This window comes from Lissotriton vulgaris, chromosome 1_1 (genome assembly GCF_964263255.1).
Source record: "Lissotriton vulgaris chromosome 1_1, aLisVul1.2, whole genome shotgun sequence".
Lineage (NCBI taxonomy): Eukaryota > Metazoa > Chordata > Amphibia > Caudata > Salamandridae > Lissotriton > Lissotriton vulgaris.
In genome coordinates this window covers 998231722-998248041 of record NC_141685.1, presented here as the reverse complement: position 1 = coordinate 998248041, position 16320 = coordinate 998231722, and the positions used below count along the sequence as shown (strand labels likewise).

The 16320-nt window shown below is 48.0% G+C and overlaps 1 protein-coding gene across 4 annotated transcripts in view; it reads left to right on the top strand.

The window, feature by feature from the left end:
• The window catches only part of PKN1 (protein kinase N1), an 815639-nt gene that overhangs the window by 748964 nt on the left and 50355 nt on the right, over nt 1-16320 (top strand). For all 4 annotated transcript variants that reach the window (XM_086961066.1, XM_086961076.1, XM_086961049.1 and 1 more), the window contains exons 20-21: nt 15129-15236; nt 15360-15440. In XM_086961066.1, the coding sequence (XP_086817192.1) occupies nt 15129-15236; nt 15360-15440 (189 nt within the window). The remainder of the gene's footprint in view (nt 1-15128; nt 15237-15359; nt 15441-16320) is intronic.

Below are 16320 nucleotides of genomic sequence, written 5' to 3'. Positions count from 1 at the left end.
CACTCCCTCTGCACTCTCCACTCCCTCTGCACTCCCCACTCTCCACTCCCTCTGCACTCTCCACTCTCCACTCCCTCGGCACTCTCCACTCTCCACTCCCCAAGAACTCGCGTTTCTCGCTCAGATATGGACAAAAAACAAAAGTACTCCCTTGGGCATCTCACCCACTCTGTGAGTTCACACATATCTCCTACACAGCACCAACCCCAGCAAATACAACATTTCTGCAGAACTGCAGCACAGAAGAAACCAAACTGCGATTATCCGAGGTCCTCCAGAGTATCCCCCTGTCCTTAACATCCTACCCACGCTCAGGGCAGAAACACCCCTGAGACTGTCCTCGTCCGTCTATGCCACACCCAGAGCAGACTTCACCCTGACACCAAGCGAAGAGGAGGCGCTTCCATCACCATCTCTCCCACCTTTGGAGCGCACAGATCACCTCACTCGCCAAGAGCGCTCACAAACATTACACGCTGTCCTGACACGCCAGTCAATGTAAATTGATTTTTAAGAAAAAAACCATTTACCTAGCGCAGTAATAAAAAAAAGGCATCTAGGCGCTGGAATGAATGACTGATATGGTGCTTTGCACGCAAGCCCAATGCACAACACGCTAGTGGAACATGCATAGAAGCACACAAATGAGCAAAACAAACTCTATCATACTTAAGAGGAAAATGTAAAGAAAGTATCATTGCGAGTGCTCACACAGCACGTGCACAGCCTCCCCGGGCGGATCTGGGCTACACAGCGCTTACAAACCGCCGAACAGAGCTAGGAAGCGCTACATAAAGAATAGATTGATAAACAGCAGGGGGTTCCTAAGCAGTGGCTCTGTGTACAAGGAATACCTTCCCTAATAACCATGAAGAAGCACATAAAAGTTGCCGCAGCTTTTATGCAGTAAAGATGTCGCAGTTCCTCACACACAGCATCTGCCTCAAATAAGCCTCCGCCCGGAGTGCTGTTGTGCAACACTTCCGTTGGGCCCCTGGGCAACTGACCAGCATGCCCATGCGTTAAGCAGGCACTGCTCCACTCAGAGCCCTCGGGTTCCCCCTTCCTCTGCCCTACAACAGAAACAACCATTTGGATATCTTACTGCCCTTCCGAGCAGGTTTCACCCTGTTACTCGCCCTCCGTTAGAGACTTCCCCCTACACCCGTCTAACACTGAAATGCTTCCTCCAACATATCGCTCACTCAGGAAATACAGATCTCACGTGTATACTGTCCCAGGTAGTTGCGGAGGTCCCCTATCTAAGCATTTATCCCAAATTTGTTTTACGTCAGTTGAAACCAATATGTTTATCATACATTATTGCACCAATAAAAAACATGCACTATGTTTACATAATAAATATGCCATGAACTTAGTCTGCAATTGAGTCCAGTATTACTGTACCCCGTGATCAATGTTACTTCACAAACTACAACACACTTCAAATTCACATATGACTGAATGGATATAGTATAGAAAAGACAAGCAAGGGCTGCTTCCTATGACATTTCATAATGTCATACACACTCTGTTCAAATAACAGGACTAATAGCATGAATAGCACTTACCCAGAAGAGCATATTGAAGAAGAAGAGCAGGAACTTCACAGTACGACTGACGAAGGAGAAGTCTTCCCCTGGGAGGGTGGCGGCTGACCTCGGGGCCATTGTAGCTGAACAGGAATAGATGTTTTGGGATAGCAGTGGTGGTGGCTGTCAAATTAGGTGCCCATCAACTAAAACAAACTATCAACGTGAAGCGCATATTAGAGCAACTTACCAGTGGCTGTACCAGCTGTAGGACTTTACGTCTCAGAGGCATCCCCTTCTCAACAGAGTTGCCCCTTACCTAGCTGAAAGATCCACAACTCTACACACAAGAAGCACTTTACCCCCCTAAGCCTCCACTTTCTCTATGTAGCATCGTACTAATCAGTAAACGCATTAACAGCTTCCTTCCTCAGTACACACCGACAGCAGCTTACCTCGCTTGAGAGAAAAAAAACACCACACACGGAGACGCATTCGTCCTTCCTCTTATGCAATTAATATATGTAACAAATAAATAAATTAGCTTGGCCCACCTCTGTAATCTAGGGGCCTCCCTCTCCACCTAGAAGCACACACTCACTCTCCCAGATACACCCCCTCCACTCATGGAATTGGGAAGCACAGTTTCTTTCACTGGCAGCGGACTCCTCCGAACAGCGAAGATGTCCCTTCGGTTTTTGTGCCCAAATGACACCAATGAACCACGCTGCCGGGCTCACGCAGGAAATGCCTGTATAGCGCCTCCCTCTCCGTGTCTAGGCACCTCTGTCAAGATGTCCCTTAGGTTTTTGTGCCCAAATGACACCAATGAACCACGCTGCCGGGCTCACGCAGGAAATGCCTGTATAGCGCCTCCCTCTCCGTGTCTAGGTACCTCTGTCGCTGTACTAAGCCAGCAACCTCGCTGGACTGGTAGTACACGCGTTCTTCCTTCTCTGCGCGGATTGCCTCCCAACGCTCAGGGGGTCACTGGCTGGGCTCAAGACCTCAACAGCTGATAGAGTTTGTCAATCTGCACTGGCGGTCGGTCTTTGGCCGCCCTTGCCCCGCCCACCTATTTTTGGCGACCGCTCCCCCCTTTCATTCCTCAGGTGTTCAAGAGCCGCCTCATTATCTACATAGGCCGCGCCCCTATCACGCCCTGGTCCCGCCTCTTCCACTCCAATTTGCTGTGCCCTGTCATTCATCGATTCCCCCACCCCCTTTTTTTTGCTTTCAGTTCTACAGGTCTGTGCGGCACGTCTTGCAAGCTTTTAACATGTTATGTCCCGCCTCGTTACCCTCTATTGGTAGTTCACTCCACATCGTCTGTCTGAGATGGCAGTTCTTAAAAGGGCTACGTCCACCCCCGAGTCGAACGAGCAACTGCACATGCACTTCCGAGCGGGAGGGGGGGCGGGAAGCGGGAGGGGGGCGGGAATGGACCCGAGCCGAGCTCCAGAAACAAATCCCTTTCACACGGGGAGGGAGGCGGAACGGACACAGACAGCGGGGGGGGCGGGAAAGGGGAGGGGAGACGCTGACGACGGGCACACGGACAGCAGGGGGGAAAGGGGGAGGAGAGACGCTGACGGCAGGAACGGGAACGGCACAAGGACAGCGGGAAGGGGGGGGGGTGCAGGAACGGGCACTCACCTGGACTTCTTCCGGCGGCGTTCGGCCTGGAATGAAGAGAGAAACATTTAAATTAAAAAAAAAAACAACACGCCCACCGCCGAGATGACGAGCACAGAGGGGCGGAGAGAGAAAAAATTGCAGGAACGCCCACGAATCTGGTCCGGCCATGACGAACAGATATCTGTTCCAATGGCTAGCCTCCATTTATGGAGCTAGCCAATGAAACAGAGGGCGGGACTAAGCAGTACACTGTAGAGACATTAGATTTCTCCTGGGGCGGAGCTAAAGCTCCGTGCCCCAGGCAAAACCTAAAAACATGCAATATAACCAGTCCCCTTGCCTCAATTTTCTAATTCCAAAAAAGGACAACTCTCTCAGGCCAATACTGGACCTCAGACCGTTAAACTGCTACATTCAGTCAGACCACATCCACAAGGTCACTCTCCAAAAGGTGCTCCCACTGCTTCAACAAGGTGACTTTCTCTCCACTCTGGATTTAAAGGATGCCTACTTTCATATTCCTATTCACCCCGCTCACAGGAAATATCTCCGGTTCGTGGTAGACAGTCAACACTAAAATATTTTTTGGGGAAGGGCACTCCTTGGTTACTTCACTTTTACCACCTGTATAAGAAAAATACTCAATGTGTGCTACTGAGGTTCGCGCAATGTCCCAATTGCGCCTGAAACATAAATAACAACCAAGCGCGACCGCTTGTCCTCCGTGCACTGTTGCTGATCCCTGTTGGTGGTAGACAGTCAACACTACCAATTCAAAGTCCTCCTGTTCGGTGACTACAGCACCCAGAGTCTTCACCAAGTGCATCGCAGTAGTGGCGGCTCACTTACGAAGACAGCATATTCAAGTGTTTCCTTATCTGGACAACTGGCTCATAAAAGGCAAGTCACACAGCAGCTGTGTGCAACACACACACAAAACAATCCAGCTGCTTCACAACTTGGGTTTCACGGTGAACCTCACCAATTCACACCTCCAACCGTCCAGCACACAACAATATCTAGGAGCTACAATAGACACTTCAAAAGCTCTAGCATACCCCAACCCAGTCAGGATAAGCAACATGCAAGCTCGAATATCAAAATGTCCACTTCAACACTCATTACCAGCTCGAGTGTTCATGCAGCTAATCAGGATGATGGCCTCTTGCATTCTCATCGTCCCTTGTGCAAGACTCCAAATGCGTCCCTCAGAGGAGTGTTTGGCACTTCAGTGGAACCAGGCTCAAGGTCAGCTAACAGATCTGGTGTTAGTTGAAAGCCGCACACATCGCTCTCTGCAGTGGTGGAACACACAAAATCTTTGCAAAGGGCGGCCGTTCCTCGACCCAGTTCCTCAGATAGTGCTAACAACAGACTCATCTCTCACCGGCTGGAGAGCTCATCTTCAAAACCATACCATTCAGGGCATGTGGACCCCTCAGCAAAAACACCTCCACATAAATTACCTGGAATTGTTGGCAATTTTTCTAGTGTTGAAATCCTTTCAATTCCATCTGGTAGGCAAAGAAAGCTGTCCTGGTCCGTAGAGACATCATGACAGCAATGTACTACGTACAGAAATGGGGGGACACACTCTCTGCAGCTTTCACACCTAGCTCAAAGCATATGGAGATGGGCCATTCCGTAAAACATATATCTCCTTGCGGAACAACTCCCAGGAGTACACAATCAAATTGCAGATCTGCTGTTGGCAAAAACAGTAGATCCACAAATGGGAACTTTATCCTCCAGTTCTTCTTCCATTCTTTTACATGTGGGGCCACCCAGAAATATATCTGTTCGCCACACATCAAAATGCTAAATGTCTAAGCTTCGTGTCCAGGTATCCACACCCATTGTACAAACGCAATGTGCTATGGATGAACTGGTCAGGCAAATTTGCTTACACTTTTCTGCCTCTCTCGCTCATTCCGTTAGTGGTTCAGAAACTCAAACCGCATTCCCTCACAATGATCCCAGTTGCTCCAACATGGGCCCGACAACCATGGTTCACAACCCTCTTGAAACTATCAGGAGTTCTGCATCAAAAGCTACATCTCTCACCCAAGTTTCTTACTCAGAACCATGGGGAGATAAGGCATCCAGATCCCAGTCAACTCAAACTTGCGATTTTGCACGTGAAGTCTTAGAGTTTGGTTACCTCTATCTCCCGCTAGATTGCAGGAACATCATTAAAGAAGCTAGACATCCCACCACCAGAGCATGCTACGCAGCAAAGTGGAAAGATTTGTGATTTTCTGCACCGATAACCAAATCAATCCACTAGATGCTTCTATTCAGAGCATTAATAGTTATCTCTTGCACCTACAACGATGTAACCTAGCGTATACATCCATTAGACTACATCTCGCTACATTAGCAGCTTATCTCCAAAATGGACACTTGTCTTTGTTTCGAGTACCCTCTTTCAAAGCATTTATGGAAGAACTTTAAATAATAATTCCACCCAGAATTCCACCCTCTACGGTGTGGAATCTAAATGTTATCCTTACCAGACTCATGGGTCCCCGATTTAAACCTCTGCACAAATGCGAATTACAGTTCCTCACTTGGAAAATAGCCTTCTTAGTCGCTATCACATCTCTTAGAAGAGTTAACGAACTCCAGGCATTAACCATACAAGAACCATTTTTGTAAATCCTTCATAACAAAGTGGTTCTTGGAACTAACCCTACATTTTTACCTAAAGTCGTGTATGCCTTCCACCTTAACTAGTATGTCCGACTCCCAGTTTTTTCCCTCTACCAGACTCAGTGGCAGAACGAGCTCTTCACACGTTAGTCATTAAAAGAGCAATACTCTACTACATTGAAAGAACAAAATCATTTAGCTTTTTCCCCACCTTATAAGGGCAATCCCATCTCATCAACGGGGATTGCAAGATGGATTGTTAAATGTATCCAAATATACTACCTTAAAGCCAAACGCACATTAACCATTCCCCCTAGAGCTCATTCCACACGTAAACTAGGGGCTTCTATGGCATTCTTTGGGAATATTCCCCTAGATGACATCTGCAAAGCAGCAAATTGGTCTACACCGCACACTTTCACAAAACTCTATTGTGTAGATGTGCAAGCCAAACAACAAACTAGTGTGGGCCAGGCTGTATTAAGAACACTTTTTCACACCCTTGCAACAGATGCAGTTAGCTACCGCTAAGGTAGAACTGCTGTATAGTCTATGCACAGTATATGATCTACAGCTTATAAGCCTCGAACGGAAAATGCTACTTACCAGTATGCATCTGTTCTTGGCATGTAGAGCTGTAGATTCATATATGCCCACCCGCCTCCCAGGATACCTCTATCTGTTGCGTTACTATCTTACTTGGATACATCACACATGGTATCAAGAAGAAAAACCACCACCATATAGAGTAGGTTACAGCTTCCACGGACCCTTAAGCCTGAGAAGCAACCACCCTCCTTGCTTTTAGTGAGGTGGATTACCACACTATTAACATTTCTCTGTGGGCTACTCGGCCTCTTTTAATAATCACTTACACACATCTACACCCTTCACTATTGTTCCCTAGGGCCCCCACAGCACCATACGGCAGGAACAAAAGATCCCCGCCAAAGAGCCCCTTTATGGGTGCCCGTCTGGTATTGCACCGCCGACCCGATGAGGGGCGAGCCCATATGATGAAGCATGACACCTAGCTTGCTTGGTGTGTGAGGTCTCTAGTTCCGAAAAGGAGGATCCACCTCCTGTGTGCCTTCACTCACTCGTGTTTTCAACTGTCTAATTAGGTTTTTATCTAGGGGAACTGTGTACTTTTTCTTCTTGATACTCTGTTACAAGGACGCGTACACTGGACCCCGGTAACAAAGCAATTCCTGTCCTCTTTGCTTTAAATACATCACACATGGACATCTCTTTTCTATTTCTTACCAACTTCATCATCTCCCTTTATGGTGAAAAACAATCTGAAGATGGAGTCGATGCCCATGGCCACTGTCACCCTATGGAGGAGTCACCAATCTTGTGATTACAAAGACTTCTTCGAAGACAAAAACAAAGTGCAAACAACCAAGCCCAACACCGGATTGCGATCTATGCACAGGAAATGAATCTACAGCTCTACATGCCAAGAACAAATGCATACTGGTAAGTAGCATTTTCCTTTTCATTTATATTTCTTCACAATAGAGAGGAGATGCATGCTATTTACACTGCCTCCATGTATTTAAGCAGAAAAATAAGGAAATGAATAGAAGGAAGACTTACAATCCGAGAAATAAAGATAGAAAGAGAAAAAAGGAAGTCCACTCTTTTCAAGCCTAACAAGTTCGGACCACTGTAACTGGGCCAGTAATAATAATAATTGTCAAGTTTATAAAGCGCTTGGTTACGCTTAGGCTAGTGTGTCCCAGCGCTATGGTATCAGCAAAAAAGAAGCATATTTCCTACGCCACCCCCCCTAAGCAGAGTAAGGCACCAATTAAAACTAATCAGTGGGGAATAAGAAAGTGTTCAGCTTCTTGCGGAAAATCAACTGAGGTCTACAGCCGAAGACTCCATGGGAGTTTGTTCCATTGCTGAGCCGACATGAAACAAAGGGGGTGACCACCCATCCTTGTCCTCCAGACTGCGGGTATATTAACCTGCCCCATCCCGCTAAAACTAAGTTGGCGGGAAGGGGCATAAAGAATCGGAAGGGTATGTAGGTATGTGGGCCCCTTCCTTTGTAGAATCCGAAGGCTCACACAAAGAGCCTTAAACAGGATTTGCTCCTTAGTTGGGAGCCTATGCAGGGTAACCAAGGCCTTGCTGGAGGAGGCGCACTTAGGTAGCATCAGAACCAGGTTTGCTGCTGCGTTCTGGATAAGTTCAAGCCTCTGTATGCAGTTGACATTAGCACCCAGGTAAAGTACATTTCCGTAGTCCAGCCTTGATGTTACCAAAGCATGGATCATGGTTTTCCTGGCTGCTGTAGGCAGCAGATCCAAGGTCTTCTGGAGCCCGCCTTGTATGGTGCTCAAACAAGAGCTTGGGGTCAACCCACACCCCTAGGTTCTTAACCTGTTCACTAGGCACAGGAATAAGACCCAGGGTCTGTGGCCACCCAGCCGACGTCCACACAGAAGGTGCTTTACCAACAACTAGCACTTCCGTTTTGCTCCAGTTCAATTTGAGGCAGTTGTTGGCCATCCATAACACTAGTTCTTAGTAGGCTTTTGAATGAACACATTTGCATCCATTTTTAAACTTTTGATGTAGAGAAAATCATCAAACTACCCTACAAGCTGTATCTTAAAATTATTTTTAATGCTGTCCAATGTTCATATCCCAATGTATTTTCTTTGTAGATTTCAAAAGAATAGAACCTAATAATTATAGGCCCTCATTACTGCATATGAAAGAGCCTCTTCAGAAATGATGGTTCCAATAAGATTGAGACACAATAAATTCTTAAACTTTATTTTAACTAAGCAACTGCCTAAGATTTAAAATCCTTATCCACGCTTCTAGTTACCTTTTTATGCAATATGAACATTTTGCATTTCTAAATTGAGAGAGTCAATATGTCTGCCAATATGTCCTTGCAAGGTCTTCTACGTGTGCAGAGGAGATGTGGAAGGGTCTTCTTTCATTAAGTGGTTGAACTCTTTTTTACAATTTCAGTTAGTATGCTCTCTGCAGAGGGAGCGGGACATACAGGCATGAAGAGGGAGTCTGGACCCATATTGCGGCGTTAAACTTCCTTTTAGATCAGGGTCGAGACTTCGCCCGACTCACTTCTATTCCTGTCAATAGAGTCAAAGCTAATACGCTCCGTATGAGCACAGCCATCATCAGGTCACTGTTTACAGACACCCAGTAGCATAAACGTGGCCTGACCACTTAACATGCTGTTGCTGTCTGCTATAGATGTTGTTGTGCAGTCTTTGCTGCACTAACTGCTGATCGTTTGAGCCAGTCATGCAGTTTGCACATTTCTATATCCCCCAGAGAGTAGAACTGCCTTGGAAACCCATTTAAATCCAGCTAAAAATCCATTGTTTGCCATGCATTTTGCCCAAAATTCCCAAAGAGACTGAAATTATATCCCCTGTAAATTTATATTCTAGCCACGTAAAATCAATGTTTCCGGCTAAATGTACACTTCCTATTTCAAAAATAGTCTCAGAAGCAATGTCAATGCACGCTGTAAAAATGCATTTAAATGTTTATTTTTCAGCACTGTCACTGACCACGTATGCTTTAAAGTTTACCCAGTAGAGGCTGCTACAGGGCAGTAGTGGTGAGGCAAGGGAGGATGAAACTTACCTGCCGGCCGCCGCTTCTCCCGGGTCCTCTTCTTCTTCCATCAACGCAGGAACAGGAAGCACCCAGGCTTCCACACTTCCATAGCCAATCACAACTCTGCTGATCCCATCCTCCTGATTGGTCTGAGTGCCATGGTCCGGCACTCGGATAGGAACTTGGAGCCTGAGCATATTCTCCTCCCAGGCTGTGCACCATAGCCCGGTGGAGAACATGCCAAGTGCGCATTACGGTTTGGCTGGCCCAAGATGGCCGGCCAAGACATCATGCACGCTTAGAGACTGCTTACCCTGCCCTGTCGGCAGTCCAGCCCGTCCTGCCTCTACAGAGGAGTACTGAAAAATAAAATGATAATAGCATGCTGTTATTATTAAATCTTTCCTCCGGGGCAACACTCCTCTGCATTAGCGGAGGGAGCCACCCCTGAGTTTACCCCTCATTTTCCCCCAAACTCCATCTGCAAGACCCCAGAAAGTCCCTGTATGGTACTTTTTTAAACATCATTACGTTTGGCCAAAGGTTACTGTTCCTGTTTTCTCTGAATTGTATGCTTTCTCACATATATGCTAATGATGTCAGCCTCTCTAAAATTCCACCAAGCTTCCACTAGCATTCATATTCACTTTTCTTTAAAGAAAAGGGTACTAGTAATGGAAACCAACAACAAAAGATACATCTGCTTTAAAAAATGATCATGATGTGTAACTTTATCCCTTATTACTGGTGGGGAAACCGACCCGTGAAATTATCTAATGTTGTTATTACTTGAACCATACACCTCAAAGCATGTTTTCCCATTACATCTTTAATTCTGCACACTGCTAATCAAAGCACACTCGCAAACATTTACTTACCACACAAAGAGAAAAATCATTCGAGGGAACTTTGGTTAACAGTAGTGAAAAATTATGATGAGTAGCAGAGAGTCCTGTTTATAGTGGACATGAGTCCTTCGGGATGTAGCCTGCATTTTCACGGATACGTAATTATTTTCAGCTTGAAAAAAACATGATTAAAAAGTGGGTCATGTCGGGTACTTGCAAGGTTGTTGTTTCAGATCTTAGGAGCGAAAGCCTAAAAGAGTTTTTTTCCAAATTATTTTCAATATAAGATTGCTGGTACAATGTAGGTGTTTCTATCGACCCTGCAGCCACAAGATTAGCCAATCTGTAGCTTATCCGAGCAAAGCAAACAGTCGCTTCCCAATGGAAGTCAAGAGTCGGACCCTCATTGACCATATTGTCCCTGGCCCTCCTTAAGTGGGTGGTGCAAAAAATCCTCACCGCGCTGAGAAGAGGCCAGAGGGCTCTAAAGAGTCCCCTTGCAGCAGCTTGGGACACGTCCAGAGTGCCTAACAACTACAGTGGTCAAGAGTGCTTCCTCTTGAGACCACAGCAACAGCATTCACCCCAAATGCACTACATCCCCCTTCCACAGGTATACCCCAAAATTGTGGACCTTTACACCCTAGCTTGATAGCTCAACACTGTGTGCACTAACAGTTCTCTGCGCAGCAAGGAGTTATACCCCCTGCCTCAATCATACTGCCAGACTTCCCTCTAGCTCGGACTATACTCCCTGCTTCTCCCTCCCCCCATTCCCAGTTCATGTTGGACCCACCTAGTGCATCAAAATTATTCCCTCTTCATTGCAGTCTGTCATGTATACTTGGGACAGGATACCGGAATTACTCCCTTTCACACTACCACAGAAATAGCAGCGACTATGAGCAATCCAACTGGACGTACCATCATGGCATAAAACATGCACATTGCTGTGATTATGTTTACCCTGGAATGTGTGCATTTCTACAAAGAGTTGTAATGTTTCAAAAAGAAACAATGCAAGTAAAACTTCATTTAAAAAAAATCTTCATAGTAATATGTGTGCTTTTCAGATAATTTGCCTATGTTTGTTTCAGAGCTTTGAATACAATGCAGGGAGATTTAAAAGTGCAGGAGGCTTGGAGTAAGAGCCACTTCAGTTCAATCGATGTTAGCTTGATGTTGCCACATTCCGAGGTGTCTCTAATCACAATCGGATTGTACAAAGGACAGCTTTCATTGGAGCTCTGGAAATAGCATGAGTGTGGGGAGGATGGAAGCAGAGGGGGCAGTGAGAATGATGAGCCCATATTCCATTCTCAAGGTTACCATTAAGATGTTTCTTTAGAGTTGGTCTCATAATTGATTTGATTAGTCTTAGCTGAGCTTGAGCAACTTTTGTCCGATTTCTTTTTTTTTTTTTATGGGCATCTAGGTTTAGTTTGTTATCTAACGTAAAGACACTTACCATTCTGAATCATCTCGAGGCAATGATCTACTTATTTGATGTGAGGAAGCCATCTTTTTATTTTTGAAGACTGAGGTGATTAACATTGTAATGCACACAGCATGTTCATCATATGCCGCTCATTCCCCTCGCCCCAATCCCGCACCCAAGGCGCGCCTAACGCAAGTTTGTCTGCGCCGTCCGCGCCTGGACAGCGCCCAGCGTAATAACCCCGGGCCCCCGCAGGAGCCATACAACCAGGCTGAGCTACGACACCGCCACGCACTCAACACAGGCCGAGCCTTCACCTGTTACCGAACCACCCCAACGCGCACCCGCGGACCCTTCTCCTGCCGAACGTGCAACTTCACCTGCCTCCGCACCGCCACCCCGCCCCCCGGACCATGCAACAACAACCACCTCAAGTGCATCCTTCTCAACACCCGCTCCGTCCACAAACACGCCATCAAACTCTGGGACCTCCTCGACACAACTGCACCGGACGTCGCCTTCCTCACGAAAACCTGGATGAACGCCTCCTCATCCCCCGACATCGCCATAGCCATCTCGGGCGGCTACAAGATCCCCCAGAAGGACCGCATCAACCAAACCGGAGGAGGAATCGCCATCATCCACAGGAACTCGATCAGCGTCACGACCAACACCAAGGTCGCCCTCCCCTCCGCCGAACATCTAGACTTCCAGATCCACACCGACCCCAAGACCACCCTCAGAGGAACCCTCGTCTACAGACCCCTGGACCACGCACACAATTCAGCGAAGCCATCGTCGATTTTATCAGTGCGCATGTCCTCATCTCTGCAGACTACATTCTCCTGGGTGACCTGAACTTCCAGCTGGAGACAAACAACGACAAGAACACCACCTCCCTACTTGAAAACCTCGCCAACCTCGGACTCAAGCAACTGGTGATCTCCCCCACCCACTTCGCCGGTCACTCGCTGGACCCCATTTTCTCTGCCAGCAACATCTACTTCAGCCACACCACCGGCCTACACTGGACAGACCAGAGCTGCGTCCACTACACCTTCCAGAAGACCACATCCCCCTGCCGCCCACAACAGATCCCCCCGCAGATGCTGGAGCAAAGTCACCACAGACCAGGTGACCACATCACTGAGCCAGAACCCACCAAACGACACAACTGACGCCAACGCTGCCGCACGCAACCTCACACAGTGGATCAGTGACTACGCCGACGCCCTCGCACCACTAAAAAAAAAAACCTCCGGCAAGCCCAGCAACAAGAAAGCCATCTGGTTCACCGACTACCTCAAGAACACAAAGTAATCATGCCGAACCCTCGAAGACCTGGTGCCACGACCAAACAGAGAACCTCACAGCTCTCAAGAACGCCACCCGCAAACACCACCAACTGATCCGCACCACCAAAAGGACCGCTTTCAAAGAACGCCTAGACAACAACGCGCACAACAGCAAGGAGTTCTTCAGCATCGTGAAAGAACTCTCCAACCCCAGCACCAACTCCCAACGACATCCCACCCTCGCAAGACCTCTGCGACTCCCTCACCACCTACTTCCACCGCAAGATCGCACACATACTTGACAGCTTTGACGCCCAGACCCGGCTACCAGCCACCGAGCCAACGCCCCCCACCGACACCCTCAGCACCTGGACCCCCGTCAGCATCGAGGACACCACCCACGTCATGAACACCATCCACTCTGGCTCACCATCAGACCCCTGCCCTCACCACATATTCAACAAAGCAGACGCCGTCATCGCACCCCACCTTCGGAATGTCATGAACAACTCCTTGTTCGCCACTTTCCCAGAGAGCTGGAAGCATGCCGAGATCAACGCCCTACTGAAGAAACCCACAGCGGACCCAAAGGATCTTAAGACCTTCCGGCCCATCTCCCTTCTTCCCTCCCCCGCAAAGGTCATCGAGAAGACCGTCAACAAACAGCTGACCACCTTCCTCGAGGCAAATGTCTCCCTCGACCCTTCCCAGTCCGGCTTCCGAGCCAACCACAGCACTGAGACCCCCCTCATTGCAGCCACCGACGACATCAGGACCATGCTCGACAATGGGGAAACCGCCGCTCTCATCCCTCTAGACCTCTCTGCCGCCTTCGATACCGTCTGCCACCGAACTCTAAGATCCCGCCTCCACAACGCAGAGATCCAAGGAAAGGCCCTGGAATGGATCACCTCATTTCTCTCCGACAGAGCCCAGAGAGTCCGCCTCCCTCCCGGTCCACGGCAACCAAAATCATCTGCGGCGTACCCCAAGGCTCCTCACTCAACCCGACCCTCTTCAATGTTTACATGAGCCCCCTCACAGCCATCGTACGCAAACACAACCTCAACATCATCACCTACGCCGACGACACCCAGCTGATGTTCTCCCTCACCAAAGACCCAGCCACCGCCAGAATCAACCTCCAGGAAGGAATGAAAGACGTCGCGGAATGGATGAAATACAGCCGCCTAAAGCTAAACTCAGACGAAATGGAGGTCCTCATCCTGGGAACATCACAATCTGCCTGGAACGACTCTTGGAGGCCCACCGCGCTGGGCTCCCCACGGACCACGCACGCGACCTAGGATTCATCTTGGACTCCTCGCTCACCATGTCCAAACAAGTCAACGCCATCTCGTCCTCATGCTTCAACACCCTGCGCATGCTTCGAAAGATCTTCAGATGGATCCCCGCCGAAATGAGAAGGACGGTCACCTAGGCCCTTGTCACCAGCCGGTTGGGCTACGGAAACGCCATATACGCGGGAACCACAGTAAAACCTCAGAACAGACTTCAGCACATACAGAACGCATCCGCACGCCTCATCCTGGACATCCCCCGACACAGCCACATAACCGCCCACCTGAGAGACCTGCACTGGCTCCCCGTCAACAAAAGAATCCCGTTCAGGCTCCTCACCCACGCACTCAAAGCACTCCACAATGCCGGACCCAAATACCTCAAAAGACGCCTCACGTTCTACACTCCAACCGGCCAGCTCCGCTCAGCCACCCTCGCCCTCGCCGCCATCCCACGGATCCGCCGAACCACCACCGGAGGAAGATCGTTCTCCTACCTGGCTGCCAAGACATAGAACTCCCTCCCCGCCCACCTACGTCTGACCCAGGACCACATCACCTTCAAGAGAAACCTCAAGACCTGGCTGTTCGAGCAAAAGCAACACCACCCCTCCTCCCACCAGCGCCTTGAGACCCTCACGGGTGAGTAGCGTGCTCTATAAATTACTTGATTGATTGATTGATTGACATTGGATGACCGTGAGTGCTGCCAATATGTCAGAAGAGGATATCCTTGACTTGCAGAGCAGTCCGATTTCCCTTCGCCCATATAATATCCTCCTGTTTTGTGTCTCTGTCTCCTTTAGTCTCCCTTCCCTGGTGACGATGAGGAGGAGGTGTTTGATAGCATTGTGAATGATGAAGTCCGATACCCCCGGTTCCTCTCCACAGAGGCCATAGGGATTATGAGACGGGTAAGTTGAAATAAACACTTTCTGCATTTAATTGCTGCTGAATATACTACAGAAACCTTTTCTGGGCCTGATTAAAATTTAACGGATAAAAATGGTGTTAAGAAGGTCTGGCTTATGTTTCAGCTCCTTAGGAGGAATCCAGAGCGACGTTTGGGATCCAGTGAACGTGACGCAGAAGATGTAAAGAAACAGTCATTTTTCCGGGTGAGTTTGCTATATTCTTCCACCTACCAAGATTCTTGGTGCTGGAGTTTGGCACTGTTGGAGAAAGATGAAGCATGAAACCATTATTTGAAACTTAGCATTACTTTTAAAACGTATACTAAAATGAAAGTTTAATTTTAGTTTACACCAGCCTAGGATGTTATGCAGAGATACAGGCTTCTAATGTTTTCCTGAAGAAGGTTCTAGTAGCACTGACTTTATATTTATTTGTGTAGCCTTATGGGTGAGATATGTAGAAAATAAACGTTGCTCGCGTAGTTGGTAGTCTCTCATTAGTATTCAATGGAGGCCATAACCGGGAGGAGAAGATTTAGCGCAGTCGCGCTCAAAATCATAGACAGGCGGATACACCTGACTAGCCGTATTCCCCCTCCTGTAGTTCCCGGCGCCGTGTTTCAAAGACGGTCTTCATATCGGGTTGGCCACACCACCATTTCCGGTCCATAATTTATGAGGCCCTGAAGATTCGCAGTCTGTTCCCTGCGATGAAACACGTGTTGGCCAGTACAGAGGAACATTAAATCGGTGTTATACACCAAGAACTTTACATCTTTTGAACTCTCTTATTGCACCAAATGGTCGATTTACTTAAGTCTTGATGTGCACAGTTTACCTTTCTCATTGAAACTGCAAATCACCCAGACATTACTGTTTTTCTCCAGTGCAGGGGCTTTGTTGTTACTGTGCAATTTGTGTGGATCTTTCAGGTCCAACCTTGAGCGGTTACGAGGGATTACCGCCCGCCCTTTTTGCCTGGACTACTATACTCTGTAGTAGTATACACTTTGCGGTTACTCAGGTGCGCGCCTTGTCACTTCTGGAAAAATCCCAAACCCTCCCAGTTGAATAATATGCCTTT